The sequence below is a fragment of the Erythrolamprus reginae genome, chromosome 1, assembly GCF_031021105.1.
Source record: "Erythrolamprus reginae isolate rEryReg1 chromosome 1, rEryReg1.hap1, whole genome shotgun sequence".
NCBI classification, from domain to species: domain Eukaryota; kingdom Metazoa; phylum Chordata; class Lepidosauria; order Squamata; family Dipsadidae; genus Erythrolamprus; species Erythrolamprus reginae.
This window is the reverse complement of record NC_091950.1, coordinates 57,220,481-57,247,928: the sequence shown is the minus strand read 5'-3', so window position 1 is coordinate 57,247,928 and position 27,448 is coordinate 57,220,481. Positions and strand designations below refer to the sequence as shown.

The 27,448-nt window shown below is 39.3% G+C and overlaps 1 protein-coding gene across 1 annotated transcript in view; it reads left to right on the top strand.

Moving 5' to 3' along the window:
- The window catches only part of RIN3 (Ras and Rab interactor 3), a 133,696-nt gene that overhangs the window by 47,367 nt on the left and 58,881 nt on the right, over positions 1-27,448 (top strand). Inside the window, exons 3-5 of the mRNA XM_070753586.1 lie at positions 4,178-4,292; positions 17,086-17,158; positions 25,308-25,399. Of these exons, the coding sequence (XP_070609687.1) occupies positions 4,178-4,292; positions 17,086-17,158; positions 25,308-25,399 (280 nt within the window). The remainder of the gene's footprint in view (positions 1-4,177; positions 4,293-17,085; positions 17,159-25,307; positions 25,400-27,448) is intronic.

The window sequence follows — 27,448 nt, the reverse complement described above, 5'->3', positions numbered from 1 at the left end:
CCTCAATATCTTCATCATCCTCCAACTGATCAGGAGTATGTACAATTTCCATGAAAATACCTCAGTATGTGATAATTCTGCCTTGCCACCTATTAAATAAGGGGATTCACAAATTACTGAAAACCCTCCTATGCCGCCAGGCTTGAGGGACATAACTGACCCTTAGCTGTTTCATTTTATGTATGGTTTAATTGGATGATATGACTGTTTTATAATGGGTTTTTATAACTAAAATGTTTTTAATATTAAATTTTGCTTTGTATTTTGTTGTGAGCCGCTCCGAGTCTTTGGAGAGGGGTGGCATACAAGTCTCATTTTTTAAAAAAGTTTTTTCATTTCCTTTTATCAGTAAATTATTTTTGTTGCTATTACATGCTATTGCATATTATTGCATCATAAGCATGAATAGATTTACCCCTGCCCCTTTTTGTAATAAGAGCAGCAGTTTGTAATTAGTCTATAATTAATCCATTTTTAAAGCTCTTGACATTCTATTTGTCCCAAGGCAAAATGTCAGCTATAAGTCTTCTCATCCTACTTTAAGTATGAAAGCCTTCTGGGTGACTATGGGCCAGTTACTCTTGCTCAGTTCAATCCATAATCAGAGGGGTATTGTTGTGGGAAAAATAGGAAAAGGAAGGGATGTTAGGTACGGCACGCCACCTTGAGTCATTTATAAAAAGAATAATAAATGTGGGTAGCAAATAAATAATAAATGTGTGAAACAATAAATAAATAAGGACTTCATTTTCTATTTTAAGGACAAGCTAACACAATTTGTCATAATTAGACTTCAGAGTCTAATTAGATGCCTACAGAAAGGTCAAAGTAGTTATTATCTATTACTTAAGCAAACGTTATCAAAAAAAATTAGTGACCAGCAGACTTTTTGTAGCAGGGGTGGTATTCCCTACCGGTTGGCAAATGTGAGAGATTTTTTTGTTTATCAACAGTTTATTCTTCATAAAAAATATACGGTATATGCTTTGCTTTACCTTTCCAAAAGTATTTGCGCATCTAATTTTTCATCTTTAGTATACAGTGGTACCTCGAGATACGAGTTTAATTCGTTCCGGACCTGGGCTCTTAAGTCGAGCAGCTCTTATCTCGAACGACTTTTCCCCATAGGAATTAATGTAAATAATTTTAATTGGTTCCAGCCCTCAAAAAACTCACAAAGTTAGTCTAAATTATGCAGAAAGACATGTTTTTAATGAAGAAATGTACATGTACATATAAATGAATAATGAAGTTTCTTTCACTTAACTTGTAAACTTTCTTAAACTTTTAAATTTACATATGTTCAACTTCTCTGCCACCCAATCCTGTAGGACAGAGGTCCCCAACCCTTTTTGCACCAGGGACCGGCTTTAAGCGATCAAGAGAGGAATGGGTGAATGAATGGACGGAGGGTGGGAAGGAAGGAAGGAAAGAGGGAAGGGACAGGAACAGAGGAAGGAAGCAAGGAAACTTATGAAAGGGGAGAGTAAGAGAGGAATGAGTGAAGGGAGGGAGGGAGGGAAGAAGGTGGGAAGGAGAAAGAAAAGAAGAAATAGAGGAAGGGAAGGTAAAAGAGAGAAAGAAAAAGAGCAAGAAAGAAAGAAAGAAAGAAAGAAAGAAAGAAAGGGAGAAGGGACAGGAACAGAGGAAGGAAGCAAGGAAACTTATGAAAGGGGAGAGTAAGAGAGGAATGAGTGAAGGGAGGGAGGGAGGGAAGAAGGTGGGAAGGAGAAAGAAAAGAAGAAATAGAGGAAGGGAAGGTAAAAGAGAGAAAGAAAAAGAGCAAGAAAGAAAGCTGCAAGCACCCCCCCGAGCCCCCCAGGCCGGCTGCAACCTTTTAAAACACGCGCGCCGCTTCGCAGCTGTCTCCTGAAGCCGAACGCGGAAGTTAGCGTTTGGCTTCAGGAGACAGCTCCTTGGCGCTTGTATCTCGAATTTGGGCTTGTAAGTAGAACAAAAATATCTCTCCCCTCCCAGCTCCTATCTCGAGTTGCTCTTAAGTAGAGCAGCTCTTATGTCGGGGTTCCACTGTACTGTACATGTTTTCAAATTACATAAATTCATCTACTTTTTCTTTTTATTCATTACCTCGGTGTAATTTTCTATCATTCTCTCCATTTATCTAGTCAAATAGATCTATCTTGAACTTTATTAATTTTCAGATCCATATTTCTTGTTTTATCAGCTTACCTAGTATTAGCAATAAATAATTTGAATTCTTACATACAGCATGACCTCATCTACAAAGAAAATGCATATCTCCAAACAGGGCATCTTTTATATCAGGAGTCCCCGACCTTTTAGAACTCAGGGATCACTACATTCATAATTTTAAATCCTTAAGACCACTAATATGAATCCAGCACGCTGCTTGCTGAAGCACCTGGATACCCAGTGACAGGACAAAGTCCTTCAGTCATTCTCTCTCCTCTCTCTTTCTTTCTTTCTTTCTTTCTTTCTCTCTCGCTCTCTCTCCTCTCTCTCTTTGTCACTCATCTCTTTCTCTCTCTCATTTCTCCCTCCCACCTCTCTTTCTCTCATCTCTCTTCCCGTCTTGTTCTTTCTCTCTCTCTGCTCTCTTTCTCTCCCCCTCTCTTTCTCTCTCATCGCTTTCCCCCTCTTTCTTTCTTTCTTTCTTTCTTTCTTTCTTTCTTTCTCTCTGTCTAACTGTCTGTCTCTCATTCTAATTCTCTGGCACTCTCTGGGCCTCGCAGGCATTCCTTCGGCCTTTGTTGGTGCTGGACACACCTCAGTTGCTTGGGGAGACACATGACCTACTCTCCATCCCGACATGGCTGTAGTCGATGCTCTTCATCATAATGGGCTCCAGGAGAAGAAGGAGATGCCATCTCCCCCATTGTGAAGCATGTGAAGATTTCCAACCCCAACATGAGCTGTCTGGCCAGTCCTATATTCCAAAGCTCTAGTCACAGGACTGGCCATTAATCATCCCACAGCAGCTCCTCTACCTGGATACAACATGGATTGCCAAAACTTTCTCATGGATGACCAGTGCTCCAGAGACCACTGGTTGACGACCTGTGTTTTATATCACTTCATACATTCCTTAACAACAACCATAAAGGAACCTTTGTCTCGCTTCATTCTACAATGCTGGACCTTTTGCTAGGTTCAGTTATTCTCAAGTAAATTTTATTTCAAGGGTTTAACTTCTGGACTTTTTGAGTCAATTGACTTTTGGTCATTTTTCCCCCTATCCTTCAGAGTCAGAAATATCTACTTCATATTTACACAATGGCTTTGTCTGACCTGTGAATCAGTGATTCCTGCCTTCTTGACTTAAAGCCCATACAGTACCTTTCTTTCATTTCATGTATTAAGTCATATTATTTACCATTTACTCTTCTTAAATACCAAGTCGCAATCTTGGATATCATCGCCAGATTGGTGCATGCATGTTGACCTCTGCCTGATATTATGGATTTTTTCAACTGAAGCTTTCACTTAAACAATTTTTATAAGCCGGAGAAGAAATAGACTAATTTACTAGTTAAAGTGGTTCCACATGCAACATTCTGTGCTACGGATGATGACAGAACTGGTGAGATTGGGCAATTTGGCCAAAGCACAAAGTCCATATGTGCAAGCAACACTGAATTCTATGTTAGGTTTAGGTTATGATATGCAAACAAGGAATTTTAGTTTTATGACTATAAGACACTTCTGCCTATATCCCATCAGTGTTTCTTTTACTAGGCACTCAAATCAATAGTGACTCTGAGAAGAGATTGCCATAATTAAAACACAATACCAAGAATGCAGAAATTCACTTCTATCTCCATATCATGCATACCTGTACATTTATGGATTCAATTTATCTGATTCAAAATGATACACGCCTGTAATAATTATATGTTTTCAGTAGAAGCACATCAGTTTTTCTTCTTCAGCCTCCATCAAGGAGGAAGAAATTAAATAATTCATTGGGGTGCAAGTGATGCTTTATATGTTAAAACTATACACCAAACTTTTATTTTAAAACAATCCAAAAATCTCAGTATTAAACTGATCATAAGAAGGATATGTGAAACTCTAATTTTGGTAAGGATGTAATAAAATTATGAGTTTATTTTACAGTTTATACATGATATTTTAAATGACAGAAAAATATTTTATATTCTCATATAATCTCATTTACCCTCTTTCCTCTTTTTAGATATTTATGGTTCGGAAGGATGAAACCATGAAAAATCTATTCCTATTAGTTCATTTTCCAGCCCAGAAAGAGGGTTGTGACATTCTAGAATACAAGATAAAAGAAGAAAAATCTTGTAAGTTCATCTCCCTTATTGAAAAACATTTCAGTATTTATACACACTATGTTCACACTATGATCTGTTCCAGTATATATATTTATAGTATATTTGCCTGCATATATATTTGCTATGAACTTCATATTTGGGGTTTGAAAGGTTGCAGGAGTTGGGTTTATCTAGTCTAGTGAAAAGAAGGTCTAGAGGGGGCATGATAGCAGTGTTCCAATATTTGAGGGGCTGCCACAAAGAAGAGGGAGCCAAGCTATTCTTCAAAGCATCTGAGAGTAAGACAAGAAGCAATGATTGGAAATTAATCAAGGAGAGAATTAACCTAGGAGAAAGTTCTAACAGTAAGAGCAATTTACCAGTGGAACTCATTGCCTACAGAAGTTGCTGTGGGTGCTCCATCACGGGAGGGTTTTAAGAAGAGACTGAATAGTCACTTGTCTGGAATGGTATTGGATAGGAATCCCCAAACATGGCAAGTTTAAGATTTATGGCAGTGATTGCAAACTGTTTTTTCCTTGGGTGCCAAAAGAGCGTGGGCGCATTCTATTGCGCAAACGTGAGTGCACACATTCATAATTCTATGCCTGGGGAGGGTGAAAACAAATCAGCCCCTGAGGCCCTCTGAAGGCTGGAAATGGCCTATTTGCTAACTTCTTGTGGTCCCAGTAGGCTCGTGTTTCACCCTCCCCAGACTCCAAAGGCTTCCCTGGAGGCTCCCTAGAAGCCAAAAATGCCCTCACAGAGCCTCTTTGTGAGCCAAAAATCAGCTGGCTGGCACACACATGCACATTGGAGCTGAGCTAGGGCAACGGACTGTGTGCCAGCAGGTATGGCTCCGTGTGCCACCCGTGCCACCCGTGCCATAGGTTCGCCATCGCTGATTTATGGAGTTCAACTCCCAGAATTCGCATGTTTGGGTAGAGGGGTTGGAGTAGAAGACTACCAAGTTCCCTTCCAACTCAGTTATTCTGTTTTTCTTCTGTCTCTGAAATATATGACTGAGGTAAATCTTCTCAGAGTGCTGTCCTCTGAGGGAGGAAAGATTCTTCCTTGGCATTTTTAGCGAGATGATTTTAAAATTATAATAGACAAATTCAGAGAAGATAGTAGTATCAGAAGTTATTTAACCATGATAGATAAACGGATATTGTAGGTTGAGGAGTGGTATACTGCTTCATCTTAAACGCTGGAGACCAACACTAAAGAAAAGAATTTGCTTTCATGCTCTGTTCATGGGCCAGTTAATAATATTTGATTGATCAATGCTAAAAACCAAGTCTGGACTAGAGTATTAGATAAAATGGCATCTGGTAGTAATAATAGTTAGGATTATGTTAGGCTGCTTGTCTTTGTGCATCTGTCCAGCTCAGTATTTCCATTAAGTGGAGGTTTATCCATCAATAAACAAAAAGTAAAAAATAAAAAGATGAATAACAATGGAACTACAGAGTTATTAAGATTGAAATGGAAAAACAATGAATTTCACCATATGAGAGAGATTGTGATCACATGGCCTGTGTCCCTTTTGTCATAATGCACAAGATTGTGGCTAGATAGACAGTTATACCTACTCAATTTCTTATCTGGCAGGGGTAGTATTCAAAAATATTGCAGTCTTTTCTTTCATAGCTGCCCATCTTTTGAATTCTAGGGAGCTCCCAGTTTTTAATCTTTAACCAACTAAGACTGAATGGCCCTTAAAAATAAAATGTAGCAAATTTTATGGACATAGGGCATTGTTAGCTTAGGACAATAGTTAATATTATAAGGTATACTGCCTCTGTTCATGAAGTTTCCAATTTTCCTATTATGGATCTTAGAAAATCTATGTAATTTTACCTGTTTCTTTTGCAAAAGTAAAAGACTGTTGGTATCTCTTGGCAGGGAATTCCACAAAAGCATTGCCTTTCTGAGTAAGGCTAATGTTCAGAATAGAAAAATTCATGGAAAAAGCTGAACTTGTATTAGGAATGCTATACCAGTTTTACCTGCTTGTTCGTAATGGGAGAAGGCATTTTCCTACCTTGAGCTTTGAAATGGCTTGTGTGTCCCTCCTTAATCACCACATCTCTTTGGCAAGTTTCCAGGTTACTTTTCATTTCATTGCTGTTCCCAATTGCTGGTAATAAGGTTATTAAGTGAATGCAAATGCTAATGGCTATTCCAGAGTACTAAAACATTTAGACTGCTGCTGCTTGGCCCACAGTGGCCTCTTGCAGATTAATTCTTTTGTCCTAGCTATTCTCAGAAACCACATTCTCAAGTGTAATTAATTGTGTCAAAGAAGCCAAACATTTTTAAAGTGTGTGTGAGAGAGAGAGTGAGTGTGTTTGTGTGAAGGTGTATCTACACATGCTTCCATAGCATCAGCAATCTAAATTTCACAGTGTCCTGTCCCTGAAAAAAACTGAGTAAGACTTTGATTCCTCGGCACATCTGATCTAATTTCCTTATAAGCAGCATTACACACCCATTATGTTTGCCAAGGTTTTAGAAAGAAGTAAAAAAAAATCGTGCGAACAATTCTCGTAATACCTGGTAGTTTGCACTGACACAAATACTTAGAAATACTTGGGGAATATTCATGAGTTCTATGGTATTCATGATTCAGAGAGAGTTAAATTAGCTTAAGCAATCACAGAGGTATGACATCACTGCTGCATTTCTGCACTATTCATATGGAAACTAATGAGTAAATGGAAAGAGAAACACAAGACAGAGGCTTAGAAAAGACAGCTTTATTATTTCAATTGAGCAGATCATTTAGCTTCAGCTTGTTTCTGTATTTATCTGGAAATGTATTGTAATTTAGTATTCCTTACAAAACATCATTAATCCTCCTAATATAGCAGGGGAGCATAGTTTAACATATTTAACATATTTAACGTAAGCATATTTCAGGCATGAAAAATGTCTAAACTAATTGCAACGTGGATCAGCAATGGCCCTTGAGGTTACCTTTGTATCCTAGTGTCGAATCTTTCTATTTAGGATCAGTCATTATGCAGCCTGCATATGAGATCATTCTAGGAGGCTGGAACCAAATGGCAGTGATCTCAGCCAGAATGACTGAACACCTCATTTTGCTGCAGCTGGAAAATAGATGTAGCCAAATGCAGCTCTAGGTCCACAGAAATCAAATATTTGTTGGTTGCAATCAGATCGCTAGTTCTGATGAGGCCAAATTGAAAGAGAAGAGGTGGAGTGAAACAGACTAACTGATGGTCAGTAAGGGGCGTGCATAAGTGCACCAGTGTGCCTTCTGTCCTCTGTCCAATTGTCTCTCCTTATCTCATTTATCTTTTCTTCCTTTCAAATATGTTCACCTATACTTTTATATCTTTTCTTCTATTCTTTTCTTTACTTATATTATTACATATCTTTCTCTTCAATGTGTATTATGTATTGGACAAAATAAAAAAATTAAAAAATAATGGCTGTGTACCAGGTAGTGTCCCGAGTCTTCGGAGAGGGGCGGCATACAAATCTAATTTTTATTATTATTATTATTATTATTATTATTATTATTATTATTATTATTATTATTATTAAATATTGGGCACACACTAGTTTTTGAGAATTTTATCTAATGAAAGTGTCCATCACTTTAACAGATCCTAGGCACTCCTTGAGATCTGTTCTCTCTACTTAGTTCCAGATCCTATTGTCCTCCCCTTGATTACTCCTGCAGTGTACTTCCTACAAGTTGTAAGCTCCTGCAGCATAGCTTTTCAATTGCAATTTTGCATATTACATAAAGAGGAAAATTAATGACTGGTGGAAGCATTGCAGTTATCTTCCAATACGACTTCAAAACATTCTCTGAAGGCTTGAGAGTGGAGTGAAGAATACCAATCATCAGACACAGTTCAGAATGAATGATAATAAATAAGATCATGTACACCCAAGATTTTGATCTGATGGAGCCAAGCCATCTACTGTTGTAGGTGGTAAAAACATCTGAAGTCAAGGCACATTCCTGCCCAAATATCAGAGGTAATCCTTGAAATTTATTCATTTGTGTTTAAATCTATACTCTCCTACCTCTGGGGCCTCCTGTAGCTCTGTGGATTGAACTGCAGGCAACCTTGCCATAAGAAGGCTAGGAATAAATCCTTTGGAGAACAGCCTGGAATATATGGCTTAAGACCTTTCTGGTGATATTCCTCAGTCAGTTTTATTTTATATTTAAAGTTTGATTTTTAAATTTTGCTCTTTCCTCTGATTAAAATAAGACAAGTCTCAAGCGTATGAAATGGTGAAAATAGGATGTGCAGGACACTGCCCAACAACTGGACCCTCCTCCCACTGTACTTATCCTTGCAAGAAAAAAAGCACAGAAAGTCACAATCTGGGGAAAATAGTTTTCCAAGCCTCATTGCAATCTACCCATTTTGCATGCCTGTTTTGGTGGTTTATGTTGTGATTCAGCCTGCAGCTCCTCAGGGACCGGCTGGAGCTCTGCCAGATCCATGCCCAGAGGAGGAGGACAGTGACCAGGAGGGGGAGGACCAGGCAGATGGGGGAGAGGAACATCAGGAGGAGGAGGAGGGAGAGCAGCCTGAGACCCTGGGGGGGGCTCTCCCCAGCTAGTAGCCTGGATTCATTGGATGAAGACGCACAGGCTATAATAGACATGAGGCAGAGACGTGCAGCTCAACGAAGGGGCCAATTAGAAAGATATTTCCATCCCTGAATTGGCAACAGCTGGGTTTGGGTGTGGTTCTCCTCAGCAGGGTTGAAAAGGCAGGTCCGCCCTTACAGTCTCGTGGAGAGTTATCAACTGGGAGTCCTGTGACCTTGCTTCGATTCTTGGCATCTCTGATCTTAGCTTGTGGCCTAGAAGCCTGGAAGACTTGGGGGAGGTGTGGGTTTTATTATCTCCAGAGTTGTTTTTGCCAGCAAGAATCCTGTTTTATTGCCTGGCCTTCGTGAAACCTCTCTGAAACTGCATCGTGTTCCTGTCTGTAAGAACAGTTTTTGTTACCTGTGTTTGCTTTCCAGTATATAAACTGCCTTTGCTTTTTACCAGTGTGTCTGGATACTCTTTTTGGTTGGTGTTGGCGTCTGGGGGGACCCAGACAGAACAGTTTATACAGAATGTAAAATACTAAAAATATTAAAAACAAACAGAATTACCCATCTAAATGCAGATAGATGTCCACGCAACCAGTAATAGACATCTAAACTCCAAATATCCACTCAGACAAAATCATCATAACCAGCTTGCAGAAGGCTAATAAGAGGGATAATAGTCTTCACCAATGGATCCATTGACCCTTGTATTCACATAGGACCTTGAACATCCCTCTCTGCATGTTCACAGGACAAAACTGGGCAGATTCCCCCTGATAAAGATGATACATGACGTAACCTGAAACCTAATCACATATGCCTTTAAACAGGCCTGTTAGACTGGCAGCCTGTGGGCTGGCTATGTCACACGCAGGCCATATCCACCTTGGTTCTGAAAAGCCAAAAAAAAGTCACAACATGTCATGATCGAGTTTGACACCCATGCCTTTAAAGATCAAAACAGCCCTTTGAATGGGATTCAGAAGCTTATTAGCAACTAAGGTAGTGACTGCAATATACCATACTTTTTGGATATAAGACGCGCCGGTGTATAAGACACAGCAAGATTTCAAAGAGGTAAGTAAGAAAAAAAGCCCTCCCAAATCTTCTATGCGCCCCAGTTTTTGCAAAAATAGGCCCATTTATCACCCATCTTTTCACAAAAATTGGGTGACAGGGGGTCTGGGAGGCCTGCAGAGAACTCCTGGAGGCAGGGGAAGGCAAAAATGCCCCTGTTTTTGCAAACAAAAGGCCCATTTTTGCCAAAACATGTATTTTTGCCTTCCTCCAGCCCCCAGGGGCTCTCGGCAGGCTTCCCAGACCTCCTTGCCCACCCCATTTTTTACAAAAATGAGACAGGATGGTGCTTCAGGAGGCCAAAAAATTCCATGTATAAGATTCATTGACCTTTCCACCCTCTTTTATGGGGGTAAATGGTTATCTTATACCCTGAAAAATATGGTAGATATCACTGGCTAATAACTTAATCTTTGCATTGAGTCTTGTGCCAACTGAATGGTATAATGGTAACCTCTGAATACTTTTTGGCAGCCTCATGTAAAGCATGTTAAAGATGAGTATAAAGTCATGAATCCCAGTTGCCAATACATCCTAGTCCAAGTAGTCCAAAACTGATGCACCAGCCTCAGCTAAGCAGAGTCCCTGGCCACAACTATCTCTCTTATATGAAGAACAAATCTGTCCAGAACTAATGTAGGAACAGTCATGGATCTAGAATAGTTCCAGATAAGTCATTCATTCACTCTTGCTAGGACTGAGGCATAGTTTATTTCTACATTCAGATTCAAGAACTAGACTTACATCTCTGATTTGGGATGGCAATGTAGAATTTAATATCAATAATGTACTAATATTCTCCATTGCTCGCTTGCTCCCTCGCTCGTTCACTCTTTTTCTCTTAGCAATGAAAAGTCATTGAACCCTGTAGTATCTCATATTTACTCTTGTAAATGTTTGATACTACAGGGTTCAATGTCTTCTCATTGAACCCTAGTTCAATGTTGTACCTAGTTGTACCTAGTTCCTGTAGGCAACTAGGTACAAGGTGGTGATGCCTTCCAGTGATTTAGAAAAATTCTCAACTGCCTACAGGATGCTATTGACATACATTTCTGCCTACCACTTCAACAGTTCCAGGCAATAGTAATGTGCAGTTAGACCAGAAAATGATTAATCTGTTCATGACCCAAAACTAAAGGTAATGTCCCCCATTTTCAGATCCACACCTCATTTGCTCTGAATTAAACTGCTAAACTGCTAATCACAAATATATGAGTAGACATCTGGGACATAAATTCCTAACCAGCGCGGGACCTCATTCCTAAAGCATTGGTATTGAAACATTTATATTATAGCATAAAGGACTCTTGAACAGTAATGAGGTCTACAGCAGGTTTTCTCTCATAAAGTCTCACAACTAGTCCGACGTCTGCTATATTTAACTTCTAGGTATATAAAAACTTCATCTGAGGTTATTCTCCAGCTGTCCCTAAATAATGAGGAAATGCTGGTGACTATCAGAAAAGGGCCTTCTTTGAGGCAGTGCAGCCTCCCCAAAAAAGCTCATTTGATGCTAATATTATAAACTTTGGGGCAACAAATCAAGTCTTTGTCTTTATTTCTCAGGTATTTTGGGAACCATTTTAGTGTTAGAAGTTAACTGTTTTCATGATTCTTTACCATGATTTTGTTCTGTCCCAGTGATGACCCCCCCCCCAAAAAATAGGTCCACACAAACACAGCTTTGACAAGATGTAAGCATATAATTCTAATAATTTATATCAGAAAGGTTTAACTGTGTAAAATGTATCAGCAAATCAAGAAATAAATCTGTTCATATTAGCTGTTAATTAAAGTCTCAACATAAGCCCAAAACTCCCAAATAGTTCTCTTTGATCAAATCTCTAATAAACATGACTCACTCCTAGTTGACAGAAAGCCCGGACATCAAGATTTCATCTTCTTAGTTTGTAATTCACATAAATAATACAAGAACCAAATCCAAACAGTCATCACTCACATTAGAAACTTGATTTCCATACTCGCTCGTCACAAAACTAACCCTTAAATAATCAAAAGGCGTGGCCAAGTGTTCCAGAGATCTATTCAGATCTCCTACTCAGATCCTCCTTCTCAGCCACTCATGCTTTCTGACACTCCTGTGTACTCTTGCATCAAGAAGAGGCTCTTCCTCTTCTGAGACACTCATGGGCACCTCTGTTTATTTATTTTATTTATTTATTGGATTTGTATGCCGCCCCTCTCGTTAGACTCTGGGCGGCTAACAACAGTAATAAAAAACATATAAATCCAATACTAAAACAACTAAAAAACCCTTATTGTAAAACCAAACATCCCTACAAACAAACATAGCATGAATAAATTGTAAAGGCCTAGGGGGAAAGAATATCTCAGTTCCCCCATGCCTGATGGCAGAGGTGGGTTTTAAGGAGCTTACGAAAGGCAAGGAGGGTGGGGGTAATTCTAATCTCCAGGGGGAGTTGGTTCCAGAGGGCCGCGGCCGTCACAGAGAAGGCTTTTCCCCTGGGCCCCACCAAACGACATTGTTTTGTTGACAGGACCCGGAGAAGGCCCACTCTGTGGGACCTAACCGGTCGCTGGGATTCATGCGGCAAAAGGCGGTCTCGTAGATACCCTGGTCCGGTGCCATGAAGGGCTTTATAGGTGATGACCAACACTTTGAATTGTGACCGGAAACTGATCGGCAACCAATGCAGACTGCGGAGTGCTGGTGTTACATGGGCATTTTTGCGAAAGCCCATGATAGCTCTCGCAGCTGCATTCTGCATGATCTGAAGTTTCTGAACACTTTTCAAAGATAGCCCCATATAGAGAGCATTACAGTAGTTGAGCCTCGAGGTAATGAGGGCATGAGTGACTGTGAGCAGTGACTCCTGGTCCAAATAGGGCTGCAACTGGTGCACCAGGCGAACCTGGGCAAACGCTCCCCTCGCCACAGCTGAAAGATGTTTCTCTAATGTGAGCTGAGGATCGAGGAGGACGCCCAAGTTGCCCCCCAGGGTGATGGATGGACAGATGGAATTGTCCTTGGGAGGCAAAACCCACAGCCACTCCGTCTTATCAGGGTTGAGTTTGAGTCTAGAGATGCAACAGGCCCTGATTGGCTTTCAGCCTCTGACCCCACATCTTCTCCGACATCCTCGCTATCAGATTCAGGTGCCAAGTACACTGGCCTAGGATACCAACCCACACCCATCTCTCAATCCTCAGAATCTAAGATCAACTGCACAGGATGCAGAGGGGAACAACAGATTTTATACTTTTTAGCGATTGCTATAGCTCTGTTATATTTTTCCCTAAGAATGTTTTAATAATTCTGTTTTCTGATTTTAAAAAATAAGTTTAATATTGCTTTTATTTTTATAACATGGGTAGTACAAATACTGTCCTACAGGGCATGAGATTTCTTCCTAATCGTTTCTCAGGATGAGTGTCATGGTGCCTTTGTAGGGGACAGCAACTTGGGGACAAATGAACCTACCTTCTAGATGTTCAATCACTATTCCCTTTCAAGTTGGTATGACCAAAGGGCAGAACTTTTTTCCCAACAACAGTGTAAAACCGAACAGCTTTACAAGTGGCATAAGAACAACTGCAGGCTTTCAAACCTGATCCTTTACAATGCCAAGACATTGTCTCACAGATAAACAGAGTGGAGCCTTGGAGATGTTGCTTTCCAATCATGGTCACTGGTTTTATTTTTAGCTCCAGCAATGTGCCAAAGATAGCTGTGTCAGTTCTCCATATTTAGTAACCGTGACCACAGCACATTGGAGTAAGCTCAGGGTCGTGCCTCTGGTGTCTTTCCATATTTTGGGTAAGTTGTGCATCTGTTAGCGAGTTCTAGTAATTAGAAAAATAAATGTTCTCTTATTTATATTTTCTGAGGGAAGCAAAGACCTGTCTGGCAGTCTAATAGATTTCTTAAGTCATTTTGTGAAAGACTAGCAGGGCTTTAATAGTTTTTATTGCTTTAGCAGTTTTCAGAAAGCACGATAAGTAGATTAAATGTGAAAGGCAAACGGATATTATTGAGGTGAACTGTGATTCAGTTTAGATTGGTTGACTTTTACAAATAGAAGTATTAGAGTTAGGCTAATATAAAAAGCAGATTATAGAATTACGCAACCAAGAGTGAAGCACAGTACCAGAGAAACATTCCTGAAAATATTTGTCACAATTTGGACTTGCATCATGCTGTTGGGGCCAAAATTCTAGCTCAGGAAATGAACACTGATTTGGAGTCTTTGGACTTAAATCCCTTCTCCACCATGAAGATTAATGTGCGATTTGGTTTTTTTTTAAAATTTATTTATTTATTTGTTTGTTTGTTTGTTTGTTTGTTTATTTATTTATTTATACGTCTCCCCTCTCCATTTTTGTTCAATATGGTAAGAATGGCCCTAAGCAACTCAGTGAGCAGACACACCTCTAGTATCATTATGCATTGTGTTATTTCAGAGGGAGGGAGGATGAAAATAATTAGTGTACAGTGAGATTTTTTTTTTTTAAAGGGCTGGAATACATAGAAGTACAGGGAATGCCTTTTAGGAGTAGCTGGTGTCAGAAAAGAGTTTTTTTGGCCAGCACTGATTAGTGGAGAGCCTAGGTCTTCTGTGCTGAATAAACTTTTAAGCAGATGGTGCTGGCCACTATCAACTCTTGAATTTAACTATTCAGGTTGCAATCTATTTTTGTTTTTCGCTTTGTTAAGGACAGTGGAAATACAAAGGAGAACACAGAATGGCATAGAGCGGAGAGTAGGAAGGAAACAGGCCTGAGTCCGGGTTCTCCAACTATTAATTTGTTATTGACAGGGTGACCGGACCAGACTGAGTCAAGGTCATTTCCATGGCCTGGTCAAAGTTAGTTACTGATTAAAGGTATAATAGAATTGATGTTAGCTCCATCCTAGCAATTTGAGGCAGAGGTCTTTAAAAAAAAACATTATTTATGTATTTATTTATTTATTTATTTTATTTTATTTATTTTAATTTAATTTAATTTAATTTAATTTAATTTAATTTAATTTAATTTAATTTAATTTAATTTAATTTAATTTAATTTAATTTAATTTAATTTAATTTAATTTAATTTAATTTAATTTAATTTAATTTAATTTAATTTAATTTAATTTAATTTAATTTAATTTAATTTATCTATCTATCTATCTATCTATCTATCTATTTATTTATTTATTTATTTATTTATTTATTTATTTATTTATTTATTAGATTTGTATGCCACCCCTCTCTGTAAACTCGGGGTGGCTCACTCCCCTTCCTGTTAAGCTGAGTTCCTTGAAATAGCCTGCTTCTAGAAAAGGGTCACCATTTCCCCTTTTCTCTTCTGTATTTTTTTTTAAGGCACTTTATTTGACTTGTCTCCAAAGTGTGTGGGTGTTGTAGAAAAAGTCAGACTAAATGTGAAAACGAAGGTCATGGAGTAGCTTTAGTGTGAAACTGGGTCTTAATTGTCACATGATAGTGAGCAAGTTTATAGATTTTACAAGAACACATATTCAGGATGGAATTTAAAGGCCGTCCACAAACAAAAGCCAACAAATATGGGAGAGTGAGTTAAATATAATGAGATGATTTGTCTTTGCATACAAAAAGTGGGGGGGAGATCTGTGATTTCCATAGTTGTGGCACCATCCTGAATTATTGACATGGCTCCTGCCCCTTTTTTTCTCCTTAAGACATCCAAGTTAATATTTTAAATCAAGTTTAACAAGGAAATCTTGTCACTCTTGTCTCAGAGTCTTTCTATACTACTCTGTTGCATCCCCGAGGTGGCATGAAAATTGCTAGTAGTATTGCTGTCGTTATTGGCTCTCTTCTCAGTCACTAGCAATGGCATAGGACCAAAATATCTCTGGGACTGCCTTCTGCCGCACAAATTCCAGCGACCGGTTAGGTCCCACAGAGTTGGCCTTCTCCGGGTCCCGTCGACTAAACAATGTCGTTTGGCGGGACCCAGGGGAAGAGCCTTCTCTGTGGCGGCCCTGACCCTCTGGAACCAGCTCCCCCCAGAGATCAGAATTGCCCCCACCCTCCTCGCCTTTCGTAAGCTGCTTAAAACCCAGGCATGGGGGAATTGAGATATTCCTTTCCCCCAGGCCTATACAATTTATGCATGGTATGTTTGTGTGTATGTTTGATCTTTAATAAGGGCTTTATAGTTATTTTAATATTAGATTTGTCATATGCTGTTTTATTATTGTTGTTAGCTGCCCTGAGTCTATGGAGAGGGGCGGCATACAAATCAAATCAAATCAAATCAAATCAATAAATAGCATTTAAATTTATATACCTCTTCATAGTGCTTTTACAGCCCTCTCTAAGCCGTTTACAGAATCAGCATATTGCCCCCAACGATCTGGGTCCTCATTTTACTCATCTAGCAAGGATGGAAGGCTGAGTCAACCTTGAGCCGGTGGTGACATTTGAACTGCTGAACTACATCTAGATACTTTGCTTTAAGTATTCTCCCCATTTAGGTGCCTTCTAATTTTTAACTTGTTATTCCCAGTCATTCCATAACTACATTATCCCTTCGTTCCTAGTTTTTCTTTTCAAATAGGCATAGGAGAAATCACAGCATTATTTTTCCCAGGCCAAATAATTTTGTGCTTTCTGCCAATTACTGGACTAGTTTTGCTAAGCTATTCTCTTTCTTTTCATTGCAGAATGCTTTGTTCTGTTTAATCGTATCAAAGGTTGCCGAGGCATAATCAGTGTTCAGGATTTGTAGCTCTATTCCTGAGTGAAGTGAAAATTGAGCAATGGGATAAAATCCTTGCTCTGAGAAGGAGGTTTTAAACAAATTGATAGGAAGTGGAACAGAACCGTGTAAGCAGTTTTGATTCTAGCTCGTATGTTTCGTTCCAACTTCACAGCAAATTATTTGTGGCAAATGTCAAATTGTTATCTGTCACTGTAAATTTTATTTTTTAAACAGCACCAATGAAATGAGACACATCACCAATTTTTTGCCATTTCTCCTTTATTATTATTATTTGGATTTGTATGCCGCCCCTCTCCGAAGACTCGGGGCGGCTCACTGCTGTGAAGTTACCACTTCAGAACGGGACCCTCATGCATCAATCTCTCTGATCTAGTGAGACCAATCCCTGAATACTTTTCTTATCTCTCATCAGTATTGCACCTGGAAGGATCTCTTCTTGTGTTTGAAGACATCTTCAAACTGGTGGCGTTTTACTGTGTCAGTAGGTAAGTTGGATAGATATTTTCCAATCACCACCGGGCCATGTACAATATTGTTTTATCACTTGTTGTGAGCCGCCCCGAGTCTTCGGAGAGGGGCGGCATACAAATCTAATAAATTATTATTATTATTATTATTATTATTATTATTATTATTATGTGACTTTGCAAATCTGCTTGTAAAAATGACTAGCCTGCAAAAAAAAAAGTCAAGAGGCTGGTTGAGGTGGAATGGAGAGCATGCTCCCTCAACCCACAAAGGAGGGAATAGTGATGGGAAAAAACCTGTTTGTCCACCTGCCTGGAATTCCTTGTTCCCTGGGGCTGCCAACATAATGGCTAAGTAAAAGGAATCCCATTCTATAAAGATCATGTCTGTATGTCTATCCCAAGGGCGGGTTGCACTTTCTGGCATACCAGTGTGATGTGTGCACATTCTGATGATACGGGTGTCTGCCCATGCTCACGTCTGCAATTTTGCTTCCGTGCATGTACAGGAAGCAAAAAAAGTGCAAAATCTCATGAGAGGACACTCGTGTGGTTTTTTTTTTTGCTTCTGTCCATTTGCATGCATGCAAGCAAAAAAAATCACTGAAATCTCACACACCATCCTCTCTCTTTTTTGGACACTTGGAGTACTGTGTACAGTTCTGGTCACCTCACCTCAAGAAGGATATAATGGAACTGGAAAAGATGCAAAAAAGGGCAACAAGAATGATCAAGGGAATCGAGCACCTCCCTTATGAAACTAGATTGCAACGCCTTGGTCTCTTCAGCCTTGAAAGACGGCGTTTAAGGGGTGACTTGATCGAAGTGTATAAAATCATGCATTGGATAGAAAAGGTGGAGAGAGAAAAATTCTTTTCTCTATCACACAATACTAGGACGAGGGGTCACTCCCTAAAGCTTATAGGTAAGAAAGCGAGGATAAATCAAGGGAAATATTTCTTCACCCAGAGGGTCATTGGTTTATGGAATTCACTTCCCAAAGAGGTCATGACTGCTGTCTGCCTTGATAGCTTCAAGGCAGGATTAGACAGATTCATGGATACCAAGTGTATCGGTGGTTATTGAAAAGGATGTCCATGTGCCACCTCTATGTTGGTTGAGGCAGGCAGGATTCCCTTGGGTACCATATGTTGGGGGTCAAGGGAAAGGGAGGGTTTTGCCTTCTCTTTCTGCTCAAGATCCCCATGTACAATTGGTGGGCTACTGTGTGACCCAGAATACTGGACTCGATGGGCTTTGGCCTGATTCAGCATGGCTCTTCTTATGTTCTTATGTTTTTTCCTCTTTCTCCCCCCCTCTCTCTCCCTCCCTCCCCCTCTCTCTCTCATATCTATCTACTAAAATCCTTGTTGTTATAACTAGGTAAAACAGTGCACTATATGGCAACAACCTTTGAATGAAATGGACTAACTTACAGAATTTATCCCAAATCCAGTACTCATGACTCCCAAGGGAATGTCATTTGGGGAATTTGTGGTTGTTTCTGTGCTACTAGTTACTGTGGTTACATGATCTTCCTTTCCAATATTCTATGACAGTTTCCCAGCCAGTCTCGCAATCCCTCACCTTCCCATCCAACAGCAACTTACCTACCTGCTAGAAAGGGGAGGGAAAGAGAGAGGGAAGGAGGGAGGAAGGATTTCCAGTGTCCCGTGCCAGACTCCCACTCTCAACAGGGAGGGCAAGCAACTTGCTCCCACTGCTTATCCCAATATTTGAGGGGCTAAGGCAAACAAAGGGGGACCTCAACCTGTTTTCCAAAATACCTGAAGACAGGACAAGAAGTAATAGATGGAAACCAAGTAAGGAGAGAGGCAACATAGAACTTAGGAAAAAATGTCCTGAAAGTGAGAACAGTGGTTTACCTTCAGAAGTTGTGGATGTTCCATCACTGGAAATTTTTAATAAGAGATTGGACAGCCATTTGTCCAGAATGGTATAGAGTTTCCTGTTTGTGCAAAGGGCGGGACTAGAAGACCTACAACATCATTTCCAATTATTTGTTATCCTCCTCCTCCTCCTCTTCTTCTTCTTCTTCTTCTTCTTCTTCTTCTTCTTCTTCTTCTTCTTCTTCTTCTCCTCCTCCTTCTCCTTCTTTGCTTATCTTTGGTCATTCTTTTATTCTCTTTAGATAAGGAAATATCTTGGAAACTGTGACCCAATGGGACATGAATTGTTGAGTAGTCTATAACATTGCAGCTGACATAATTTGCACAGGAAAGCAGAATAAGGAAATTCAATTTGTAGAATGTTATTTCAAACTATGGATGGGGCAGTGCAGAAATTACATTTAGTAATTCTTTCTTGGTTAACTTAATTTTTAAAAAGCCTAGCCAAGCAGATCCGACAAATTTGGGATGATATCTTTCTATTCATAGGAAGTATTTTATTTGAAGGAGCATTCAGAATAGGCACCCTCTATCTGCAATCAATAATGTGAATTCAACCCATTATATTCCCTCCACTTAGAGCAATTCTATATGCAGAACAGATCTTTCTTTATGAAAAGTCCCCTTATAACTTTTTTATTTTTTTCCCATCACCTGCTTTGCATTATAATTACATACATCTTGAATATATGAACTGCTATAAAAAAACAGAGGGGAAAAATAGTTTGGCACTACTGGTATCCAAAGTTACCTTATGCTTCGAGACAATCTTGTTATGAAATTATTATTTCTCATTTTCCCCTCTACACATCGTTATTAGGAAAACTTAAACAAGAGGTATTTTGAGGTCCCAAAGTCAAACCTATTATTGTGTGAGCAAGAGACAAGATGGTCACCTCAAGCGAAAGACTCTGAGAAGCAGCATTAAAGCAATGGGAGAAAGAGCTGCCTCCTTCTGATGTTCTGGTGATGTTCTGTCAATTCACATGTTACCAAAGAACTAATTATCTGAACATCAACTTCACTTTTGTAAATCAAATTGGAGGGAGCATGAACAAGTTCCTCATAATACTGTAGCAGAATAACAGTAACAGAGTTGAAAGTCTTCTAGTCTAACCCTCTACTGAACCAGGAAACCATACACATGGACAAATGTTTGTCCAATCTCTTCTTTAAAACCTCCAGTGTTGGGGCACTTACAACTTCTGGAGGCAAGTCGTTCCACTGATTAATTGTTCTCACTGTCACAAAATTTCTCCTTAGCTGTAGGTTGGTTCTGTCGTTGATTACTTTCCATCCATTGTTTCTTGACCTGCCTTCAGGTGTTTTAAAGAATAAGTTGACTCTCTCTTCTTTATGGCAACGCCTTAAATACTGGAACACGGCTATCATATCTTCCCTGGTCCTTCTGTTCATTAAACATGACTAACATGAATATGACTAATCGCTGACCCTGGCCCTAAATACTGTCCATTTTTACATAGCAGAAAGGATCTCTTTTATTTCAGGAATCCCAAAATGGTTGTTATCTGACAATTTTATTTTATATATCCACTCGGTAGGAGGGATATATGAAAATTATAATAATTAAATTGTAAATCTTTTATATTTTTAAAAATAAGTAAAATACATATAATTAAGTGACTGTTGGATGTAAGTTGTCCAATTATCCTAAATAGTCCAGTGAACATTTACAGTAATTGAAATTGCCTTGGATAAGATCATTTGCTAAATAAAATTTAATGTAGAGGATTTGGACTAATGGAAAACAAGTATCAGAAAAGTGGAGTGGGTGGACGGATGGCAGTGAGTTCATTGCTTAACCTTTTTTTAGGATTTGCCAAGGCAAGCAGTTTATCTAACCCTTGTCCAATTGTGTGACAAAAACAACTTCCTTTAATATAGAGAAGCTATAGCCAAGCTCTATTTGCATATATTAAATGAAACTTGCTGCTCCAAGCTGTTTTTTTAAAGAATGACCTCAGTTTGGGAATAAGAACAAAGAATCTTCAATCAGTGGTTTCAGAATATTTTGCTGCATGGCCCTTTATAATAGCTAAATCTAATTTGTGCCCCTAATCTCTTCAAAGGATATGTATATATAGGCACTAATAGGTTGGAACACAGAGAACGTTTAGAATTACACAAAAATTGGGAATATGATATGTCCCAAGAAGCACATCGTACATGTGCATGTTCTACTACCATTCATCTGGTGGCTAGGACCTCTATGGCTGCATTTTGTGATATTTTAAATGGGATAACTTTCTATTGTGAATAGCAGGTTTCTGAATATGCTGGACACCCTCTTTGTGGATATAGATAGGTGATCAATGATAGCACCAGTCAGTTAAATGAATTTATTTATTGTTTTAAAATAGCGTTAGTCAATCTGTACTCGTTAGCTATACTGCAGCCCTATTATATCTGGATTGAAGCCTGTTGGCCTGATTAACTACAACCAGTGACGTCTTATGAAGAGCATGCACTTCACAAGTCTTCCCCATTAATGCCTTTATAGTGTTCCCCAACCATCCAGGGCCTGTTCTCATTATTATTATATCAGCACAATAGTAGTGGATAACTCTAGAAGACATTATGACCATTTCATCATTTTCTGTTCTTTCAATATCACCAACCATTCTTGTGTTTATATTACACCTTCTTCGTGCTTGATTGGCACAGAGAATGATGGTATACACTCTTATCAACTCCTAATAAGGAAATGGCAATTATCACAAGTGGGGATCTTGAATAAGGATCCTGCCAAAGTGGTAACTAATTATGGCAGAAATATACCTTGGCAGCATCTATTTTTCTGCTCAGTTTCCATCAGATTGCCTTCCATTCAGTCTGAGAAAGGTATGAGAAAGGTTTGAGTTGTCTTAATTCTGCCTGCATTAACATTATGTTATACAGTACTATTATTCTGATTATGTCTAAGGACAGCCTTGGGATATACAAATAGGCAAACTTTGCCATGCATCGCCTTGAAGTAAATCAGAGACTGGTAGTGACTGAGAAGAGGGCCAATAACAACAGCAATGGGACTAGCAATTTTCATGCCATCTCGGGGATGCAACAGAGTAGTATAGAAAGACTCTGAGACAGGAATGAACAACTATGGCATCTAAACGACTTCAGCTCCCTGAATTCCTGAGCCAGCCAATTTGGCTCAGGAATTCTGGGAATTGAAGTCTACAGATCGTAAAGATGCCATAGTTGGCCACTTCTAAGTATTATGTTCATGACAAAAAAAGTATTTATTTATTTAATTAATTCGACTTCTATGCTGCCCAATCCCACTGGGACTCAGGGCAGCTTACAACAAATAAATTTTTAATTAATCAAAAAACGTTTTTCACGAGACCACCCATGGTCTTATTTCTACATTCATATATACATAGCTGTCACACCCTTCCTTTTTTAATACAACCAATACCATGTGGTACATAGAAATAAGAAATAGTAATGCAGAGAGAAGTTAAGGGCAGTAGGAAGGACAAAGATAAGAAAAGAAGTGAAATTCCTTTATACGAAGAATATCCACTACACTTCTTCACATTCTTCTTGTCCTGGCAAATTAGTATGCTTGTTCCTGCTATTTCCTAAAAATTGATGTGCTCTTTTTTCTTCTTTTTTCTTTCCCTTTTTATCATAGTTTTATCACACGTCCTCTTCCTATTGACCAATTTACACTTCCTTCATTTATACAGGTTTTGATTTGTTCCTCATATATTGTCTCTGTATGACCAAATAACTGTATGATAATTAGAACAATTAATCAATGGAAGGACTTGCCTCCCAAAGTTTTGGAGGCTCCATCACTGGAAATTTTTGAGAAGAGATTGGACAACCATTTATTTGGAATTCCTGCCTAAGTAGGAGGTTGGACTAGATTTCCAAGGACCCTTCCAACTTTGTTATTCTGTTATACAAATCATTATGCCTTTTTTTTTGTATTGGGCTTTCAGTTTTGTTTTCCATCCACTTTGATTTAACACTCAGTCATTTGTGATCCAATCCCTATAGCCACCTACACTTCATTCTTCCTATTATATCCTATTTTTATATTTCTCCTGACACTGAATTCTCACTTCCTTATAAGAAAAGGAAATGAGCAGAAACATCTTTTTTTCCATTTCTTTGTCAAAAGTTGTTATAAAAAGCATTTTCTGACTATACATCCTCATCTTCTTAAATCATCATGTGCAAGCACTTCTTGCATATTTATCCACGAATACATTGAACATACAAGACAACTTAACACGTTCTTTTTTGACTCCTTCCTAAATGTTACTCACTGAAACAATTCCCTAAACGTTTCACTGATTTTTATGCAGGTTTTATTTCCACCAGGACTTTACCAAATTCAACAACCAACCAACAACACCATATTCATGCAAAACGTTTTCCCCCAAAATTCAAGTCTGTTCTTTGCATCACGTGCATCCTCTAAAAATCCAACAGAAGTACAGCATATTTTCTTTCCCAAATTCATATGTTTCTAAATGACTGTTAAAGAGCCAAAATCTGGTCTATCCATATCCGTTAAACTTGAAATATACTTTCAAAATTTGGCAGTTGTATCCTCATCTGCCTTTTATAGTCTTTCACTCAGAAACCTGCAAAATGCCTTGATAAACACATTTAAGAAACTAATCCCCATATAGCTCTTCCATTCAATTTTGTTGCCTTTCCCTTTGAAGAGAGGAGAAAAAAATAGCTTCCTTCCAATCATCAGATTCTGATACAATCTTGGTGCCTGTTAAACAGGTCAAACAGCCTCTGCATCAGCAAAGGGTACTCATATTTTCACATTTCGCTAGGTACACTTTCTATATCTGAAGCAGGCAGGGGTTCCTCTTCTCCAGCGCTCACCGGAATGCTCTCGATGACCGGTGTGGGTAGGCGCACATCCTACGGGCATGCATACATGCATCGGTGTGAGATTCTGCATCTGTGCATGCACTGGGAGCCAAATCTTGTGTGAGGATGTGCCTGAGAGCAAGATTTCGGTGATTCTCGCCGATATTTTTGCTTCCGCGCATATGCAAAAGCAAAAAATCAGTAAAAATTGCCAAAATCTTGCTCATGTGCACAACCTCATGCGATATTTAGCTTCTGGAGTATACACAGAAGCTGAATCTTGTACCAATGCATGCGCACGCCTGCTAGTCAGCTTGGGCTACATGTACAGCTCATTTTCGCTACCGGGGCGCCATATTCAAAGTGTTGGTTATGACCTATAAAGCCCTTCATGGCACCGGACCAGAATATCTTCAGGACCGCCTCCTGCCGCACGAATCCCAGCGACCGGTTAGGTCCCACAGAGTGGGTCTTCTTCAGGTCCCGTCAACTAAACAATGCCGTCTGGCGGGACCCAGGGGAAGAGCCTTCTCTGTGGGGGGCCCGACCCTCTGGAACCAGCTCCCCCCCTGAGATTAGGATTGCCCCCACCCTCCCTGCCTTTTGTAAACTCCTTAAGACCCACCTCTGCCGTCAGGCATGGGGGAACTAAAGCATTTCCCCCTTGCCCATGTTGTTTTGCCATTTGATTGATTGACTGTGTGCCTGTTTTTATATATTTTGGGACTGTTTTATGAATTTATTAATTTTAAATTGTAATTAGATTGGTGGGTATTGGGTTTGTTATTATGTACTGTTTTTTATTATTGTTGTGAGCCGCCCCGAGTTTGCGGAGAGGGGCGGCATATAAATCCAATAAATCTAATCTAATCTAATCTATATTGGACTGTACTGGCTGCAACACTACTGATCTGAAGCGTATTCTTTTTCAACACTCCAATTTCTTTTCATCATTTCTTTTTCCTTACTAACACTAACAGCATTTCTCTCAATTCTGCTCTAATGAGAATAAATTAGTTAACAGAGAATATTTGTAGCTCAGGGTTGAAATAAGAGAGGCCTTGGTGCTGATAATATATTGTTATAATTCATAGAAATCCCTAAAAAACACAATCAAATTAAATCCTGGTTCTATGTCAAAGATCAAAATAGCCTTATATCTAGAGACAACCTTGCAAATTAATATATTATTGCTCACAACTCAACAACCCAGAAATGTTTGGAATCAGGGAGGGGCAAACTGATTAAAAACGAAACCAATAACTCAGAGATATGGGTAATCTACTGATACACACAACAAACATTGTATTGCTTTCTCATATTCTCTCCCTCTCCTTCTCCCTCTCTCCCTCCCTCTCCCTTGGTTTCCTTCTTTTTTTATTCTCTAGAGATCTGCTTCCGTACACACTAAGATTGCCACAACCAATACTGGAAGCTAATAGTGCCACGGAATTAGAAACCATCTCTGATTTGGGAACAGGTAAGTTACACTGAAAACTGATACAATACACCTACAAATACACATATCTTATCTTATTAGTTTGATTTTGTTATATGATGCTACAGATTTCTGCCAGAAAAACACATTTCAGATTGCTGTGGTCTGTTCCTTCTCCCCATTGTGGAAGTGCTTCATAGAAATGTGTGAAAGGCTGTTGAGGACTATCTTCCATTTGAAGAGCAGATTTCATTGCAGAATCACTGCACATCTTCCCAAAAGCCTGGAACACAAGGGAACTATCAGCGGACTGGAAAAGAGCTGATGTGGTTCCCATCTTCAAAAAAGAGGGGGAAATCAGACTCGCATAACTACAGACCAATCGACTTATCATCAATAGCCCAGAAAATACTGGAAAAGATCATTTAAAAACTGGTCTGCTATCACCTAGAAACAAGCAAAATAATAACTAGCAGCCAACATGGGTTTATTAAGAACAAATCATGCCAGACCAATCTCATTTCATTCTTCAACACTGTGACTAAATTAGTAAACTGGCAAAACACTGTGGACATAATATACTTAAACTTCAGCAAAGCATTCCACAAAGTAGACCACAACCTACTTCTTTGTAAGCTATAAAAATGTGGGATGGATTAACAACTGGCTGACTAACCGTACTCAACGAGTAGTCCTCAAAGGGCCTAAGTCTAGATGGAGAGAAGTAAGCAGTGGGTTACCACAAGGTTCTGTCTTAGGCCCAGTAGTCTTTAATATCTTCATAAATGACCTAGACGAGGCAATAGAAGGAGAACTAACCAGATTTGCAGATACTAAGCTGGTAGGAATAGCTAACCCCTCCAGAGGACAGGCTCAGAATCCAGATGGACCTTGACAGACTTGAATACTGAGCCCTATCTAATAAAATGCAATTCAATGCAGAGAAAAGTTCTATTCTTGGTGGCACAGTGGTTGGAATGCAGTACTGCTGGCTATTTCTGTTGACCAATGATTGCCAGCACTTCAACAGTTTGATCCTGACTGGGTCAAGGTTGACTCATCCTTCTATCCTTATGAGGTCGGTAAAATGAGGACCCAGATTGTTGGGGGCAAAATGCTGACTCTGTAAACCACTTAGAGAGCTGTAAAGCACTGTGAAGTGGCATATAAATCTAAGTGCTACTGCAATTTTATTGCTATTGAAGCTATGCTGGCTGGAGAATTCTGGCAGTTGAAGCCCGCAAGTCTTAAAGTTGCCAAGTTTGAAGACCTCTGTTTTAGAGGTTGAGGGTGAAGGTTTGTTCTACGAGCTTCTGGGTTTATTTATTTTTTAGCATGGTGTTTCTCAGCTTTGGCAACTTTAAAATGGCTGACATCACTCCCAGAATTCTTTTGGTGGAATGCTGGCTAAGGAATTCTGGAAGCTGAAGTCCACACATCTTAAAAGAGCCAAAGATGAGAAGCACTGCATTATCACGACATTCTGCTTGTGTCTTTGCTTATGGCTCATGTAAAGAAATTCTAAATTTGTAGATATTACTCATTTTTGTTGCTTCACTTTGTTCATTGTTTATTGGTGGGTAAATGGCAGAATCGAAAGGCATTAGACTCAACTTTTTGCAATCAGAAATTTGTACCAACTTCCCCCACACATTTATGGGAAGACATGAATCTGGGGGGAAAGGGGGAGAAAGGGGATCTTTCTGGCTGATGCTTACAACATTGCTATTTACATAAGAAGAAAAAACAGGTTTTTTTTACAATTATATACTGTACATTAAGAGAAGCTGTATTTAAATGCTCCTTATATGGGGAGGTGGTAGCTCAGTGGCTAAGACGCTGTGATTGTCAATCAGAAAGGTCAGCAGTTCGGCGGTTTGAATCTGTAGCACCGCATAACGAGGTGAGCTTCCATTACTTGCCCCAGCTTGAACCAACCTAGTAGTTCGAAAGCATGTAAAAATGCAAGTAGAAAAATTGACCACCTTGGTGGGAAGGTAAACATCTTCAGCGTTTAGTCGTGCCACACAACATGATCACCGAGACGTCTTCGGACAGCGTTGGCTCTTCAGCTTAGAAATGGAGATGAGC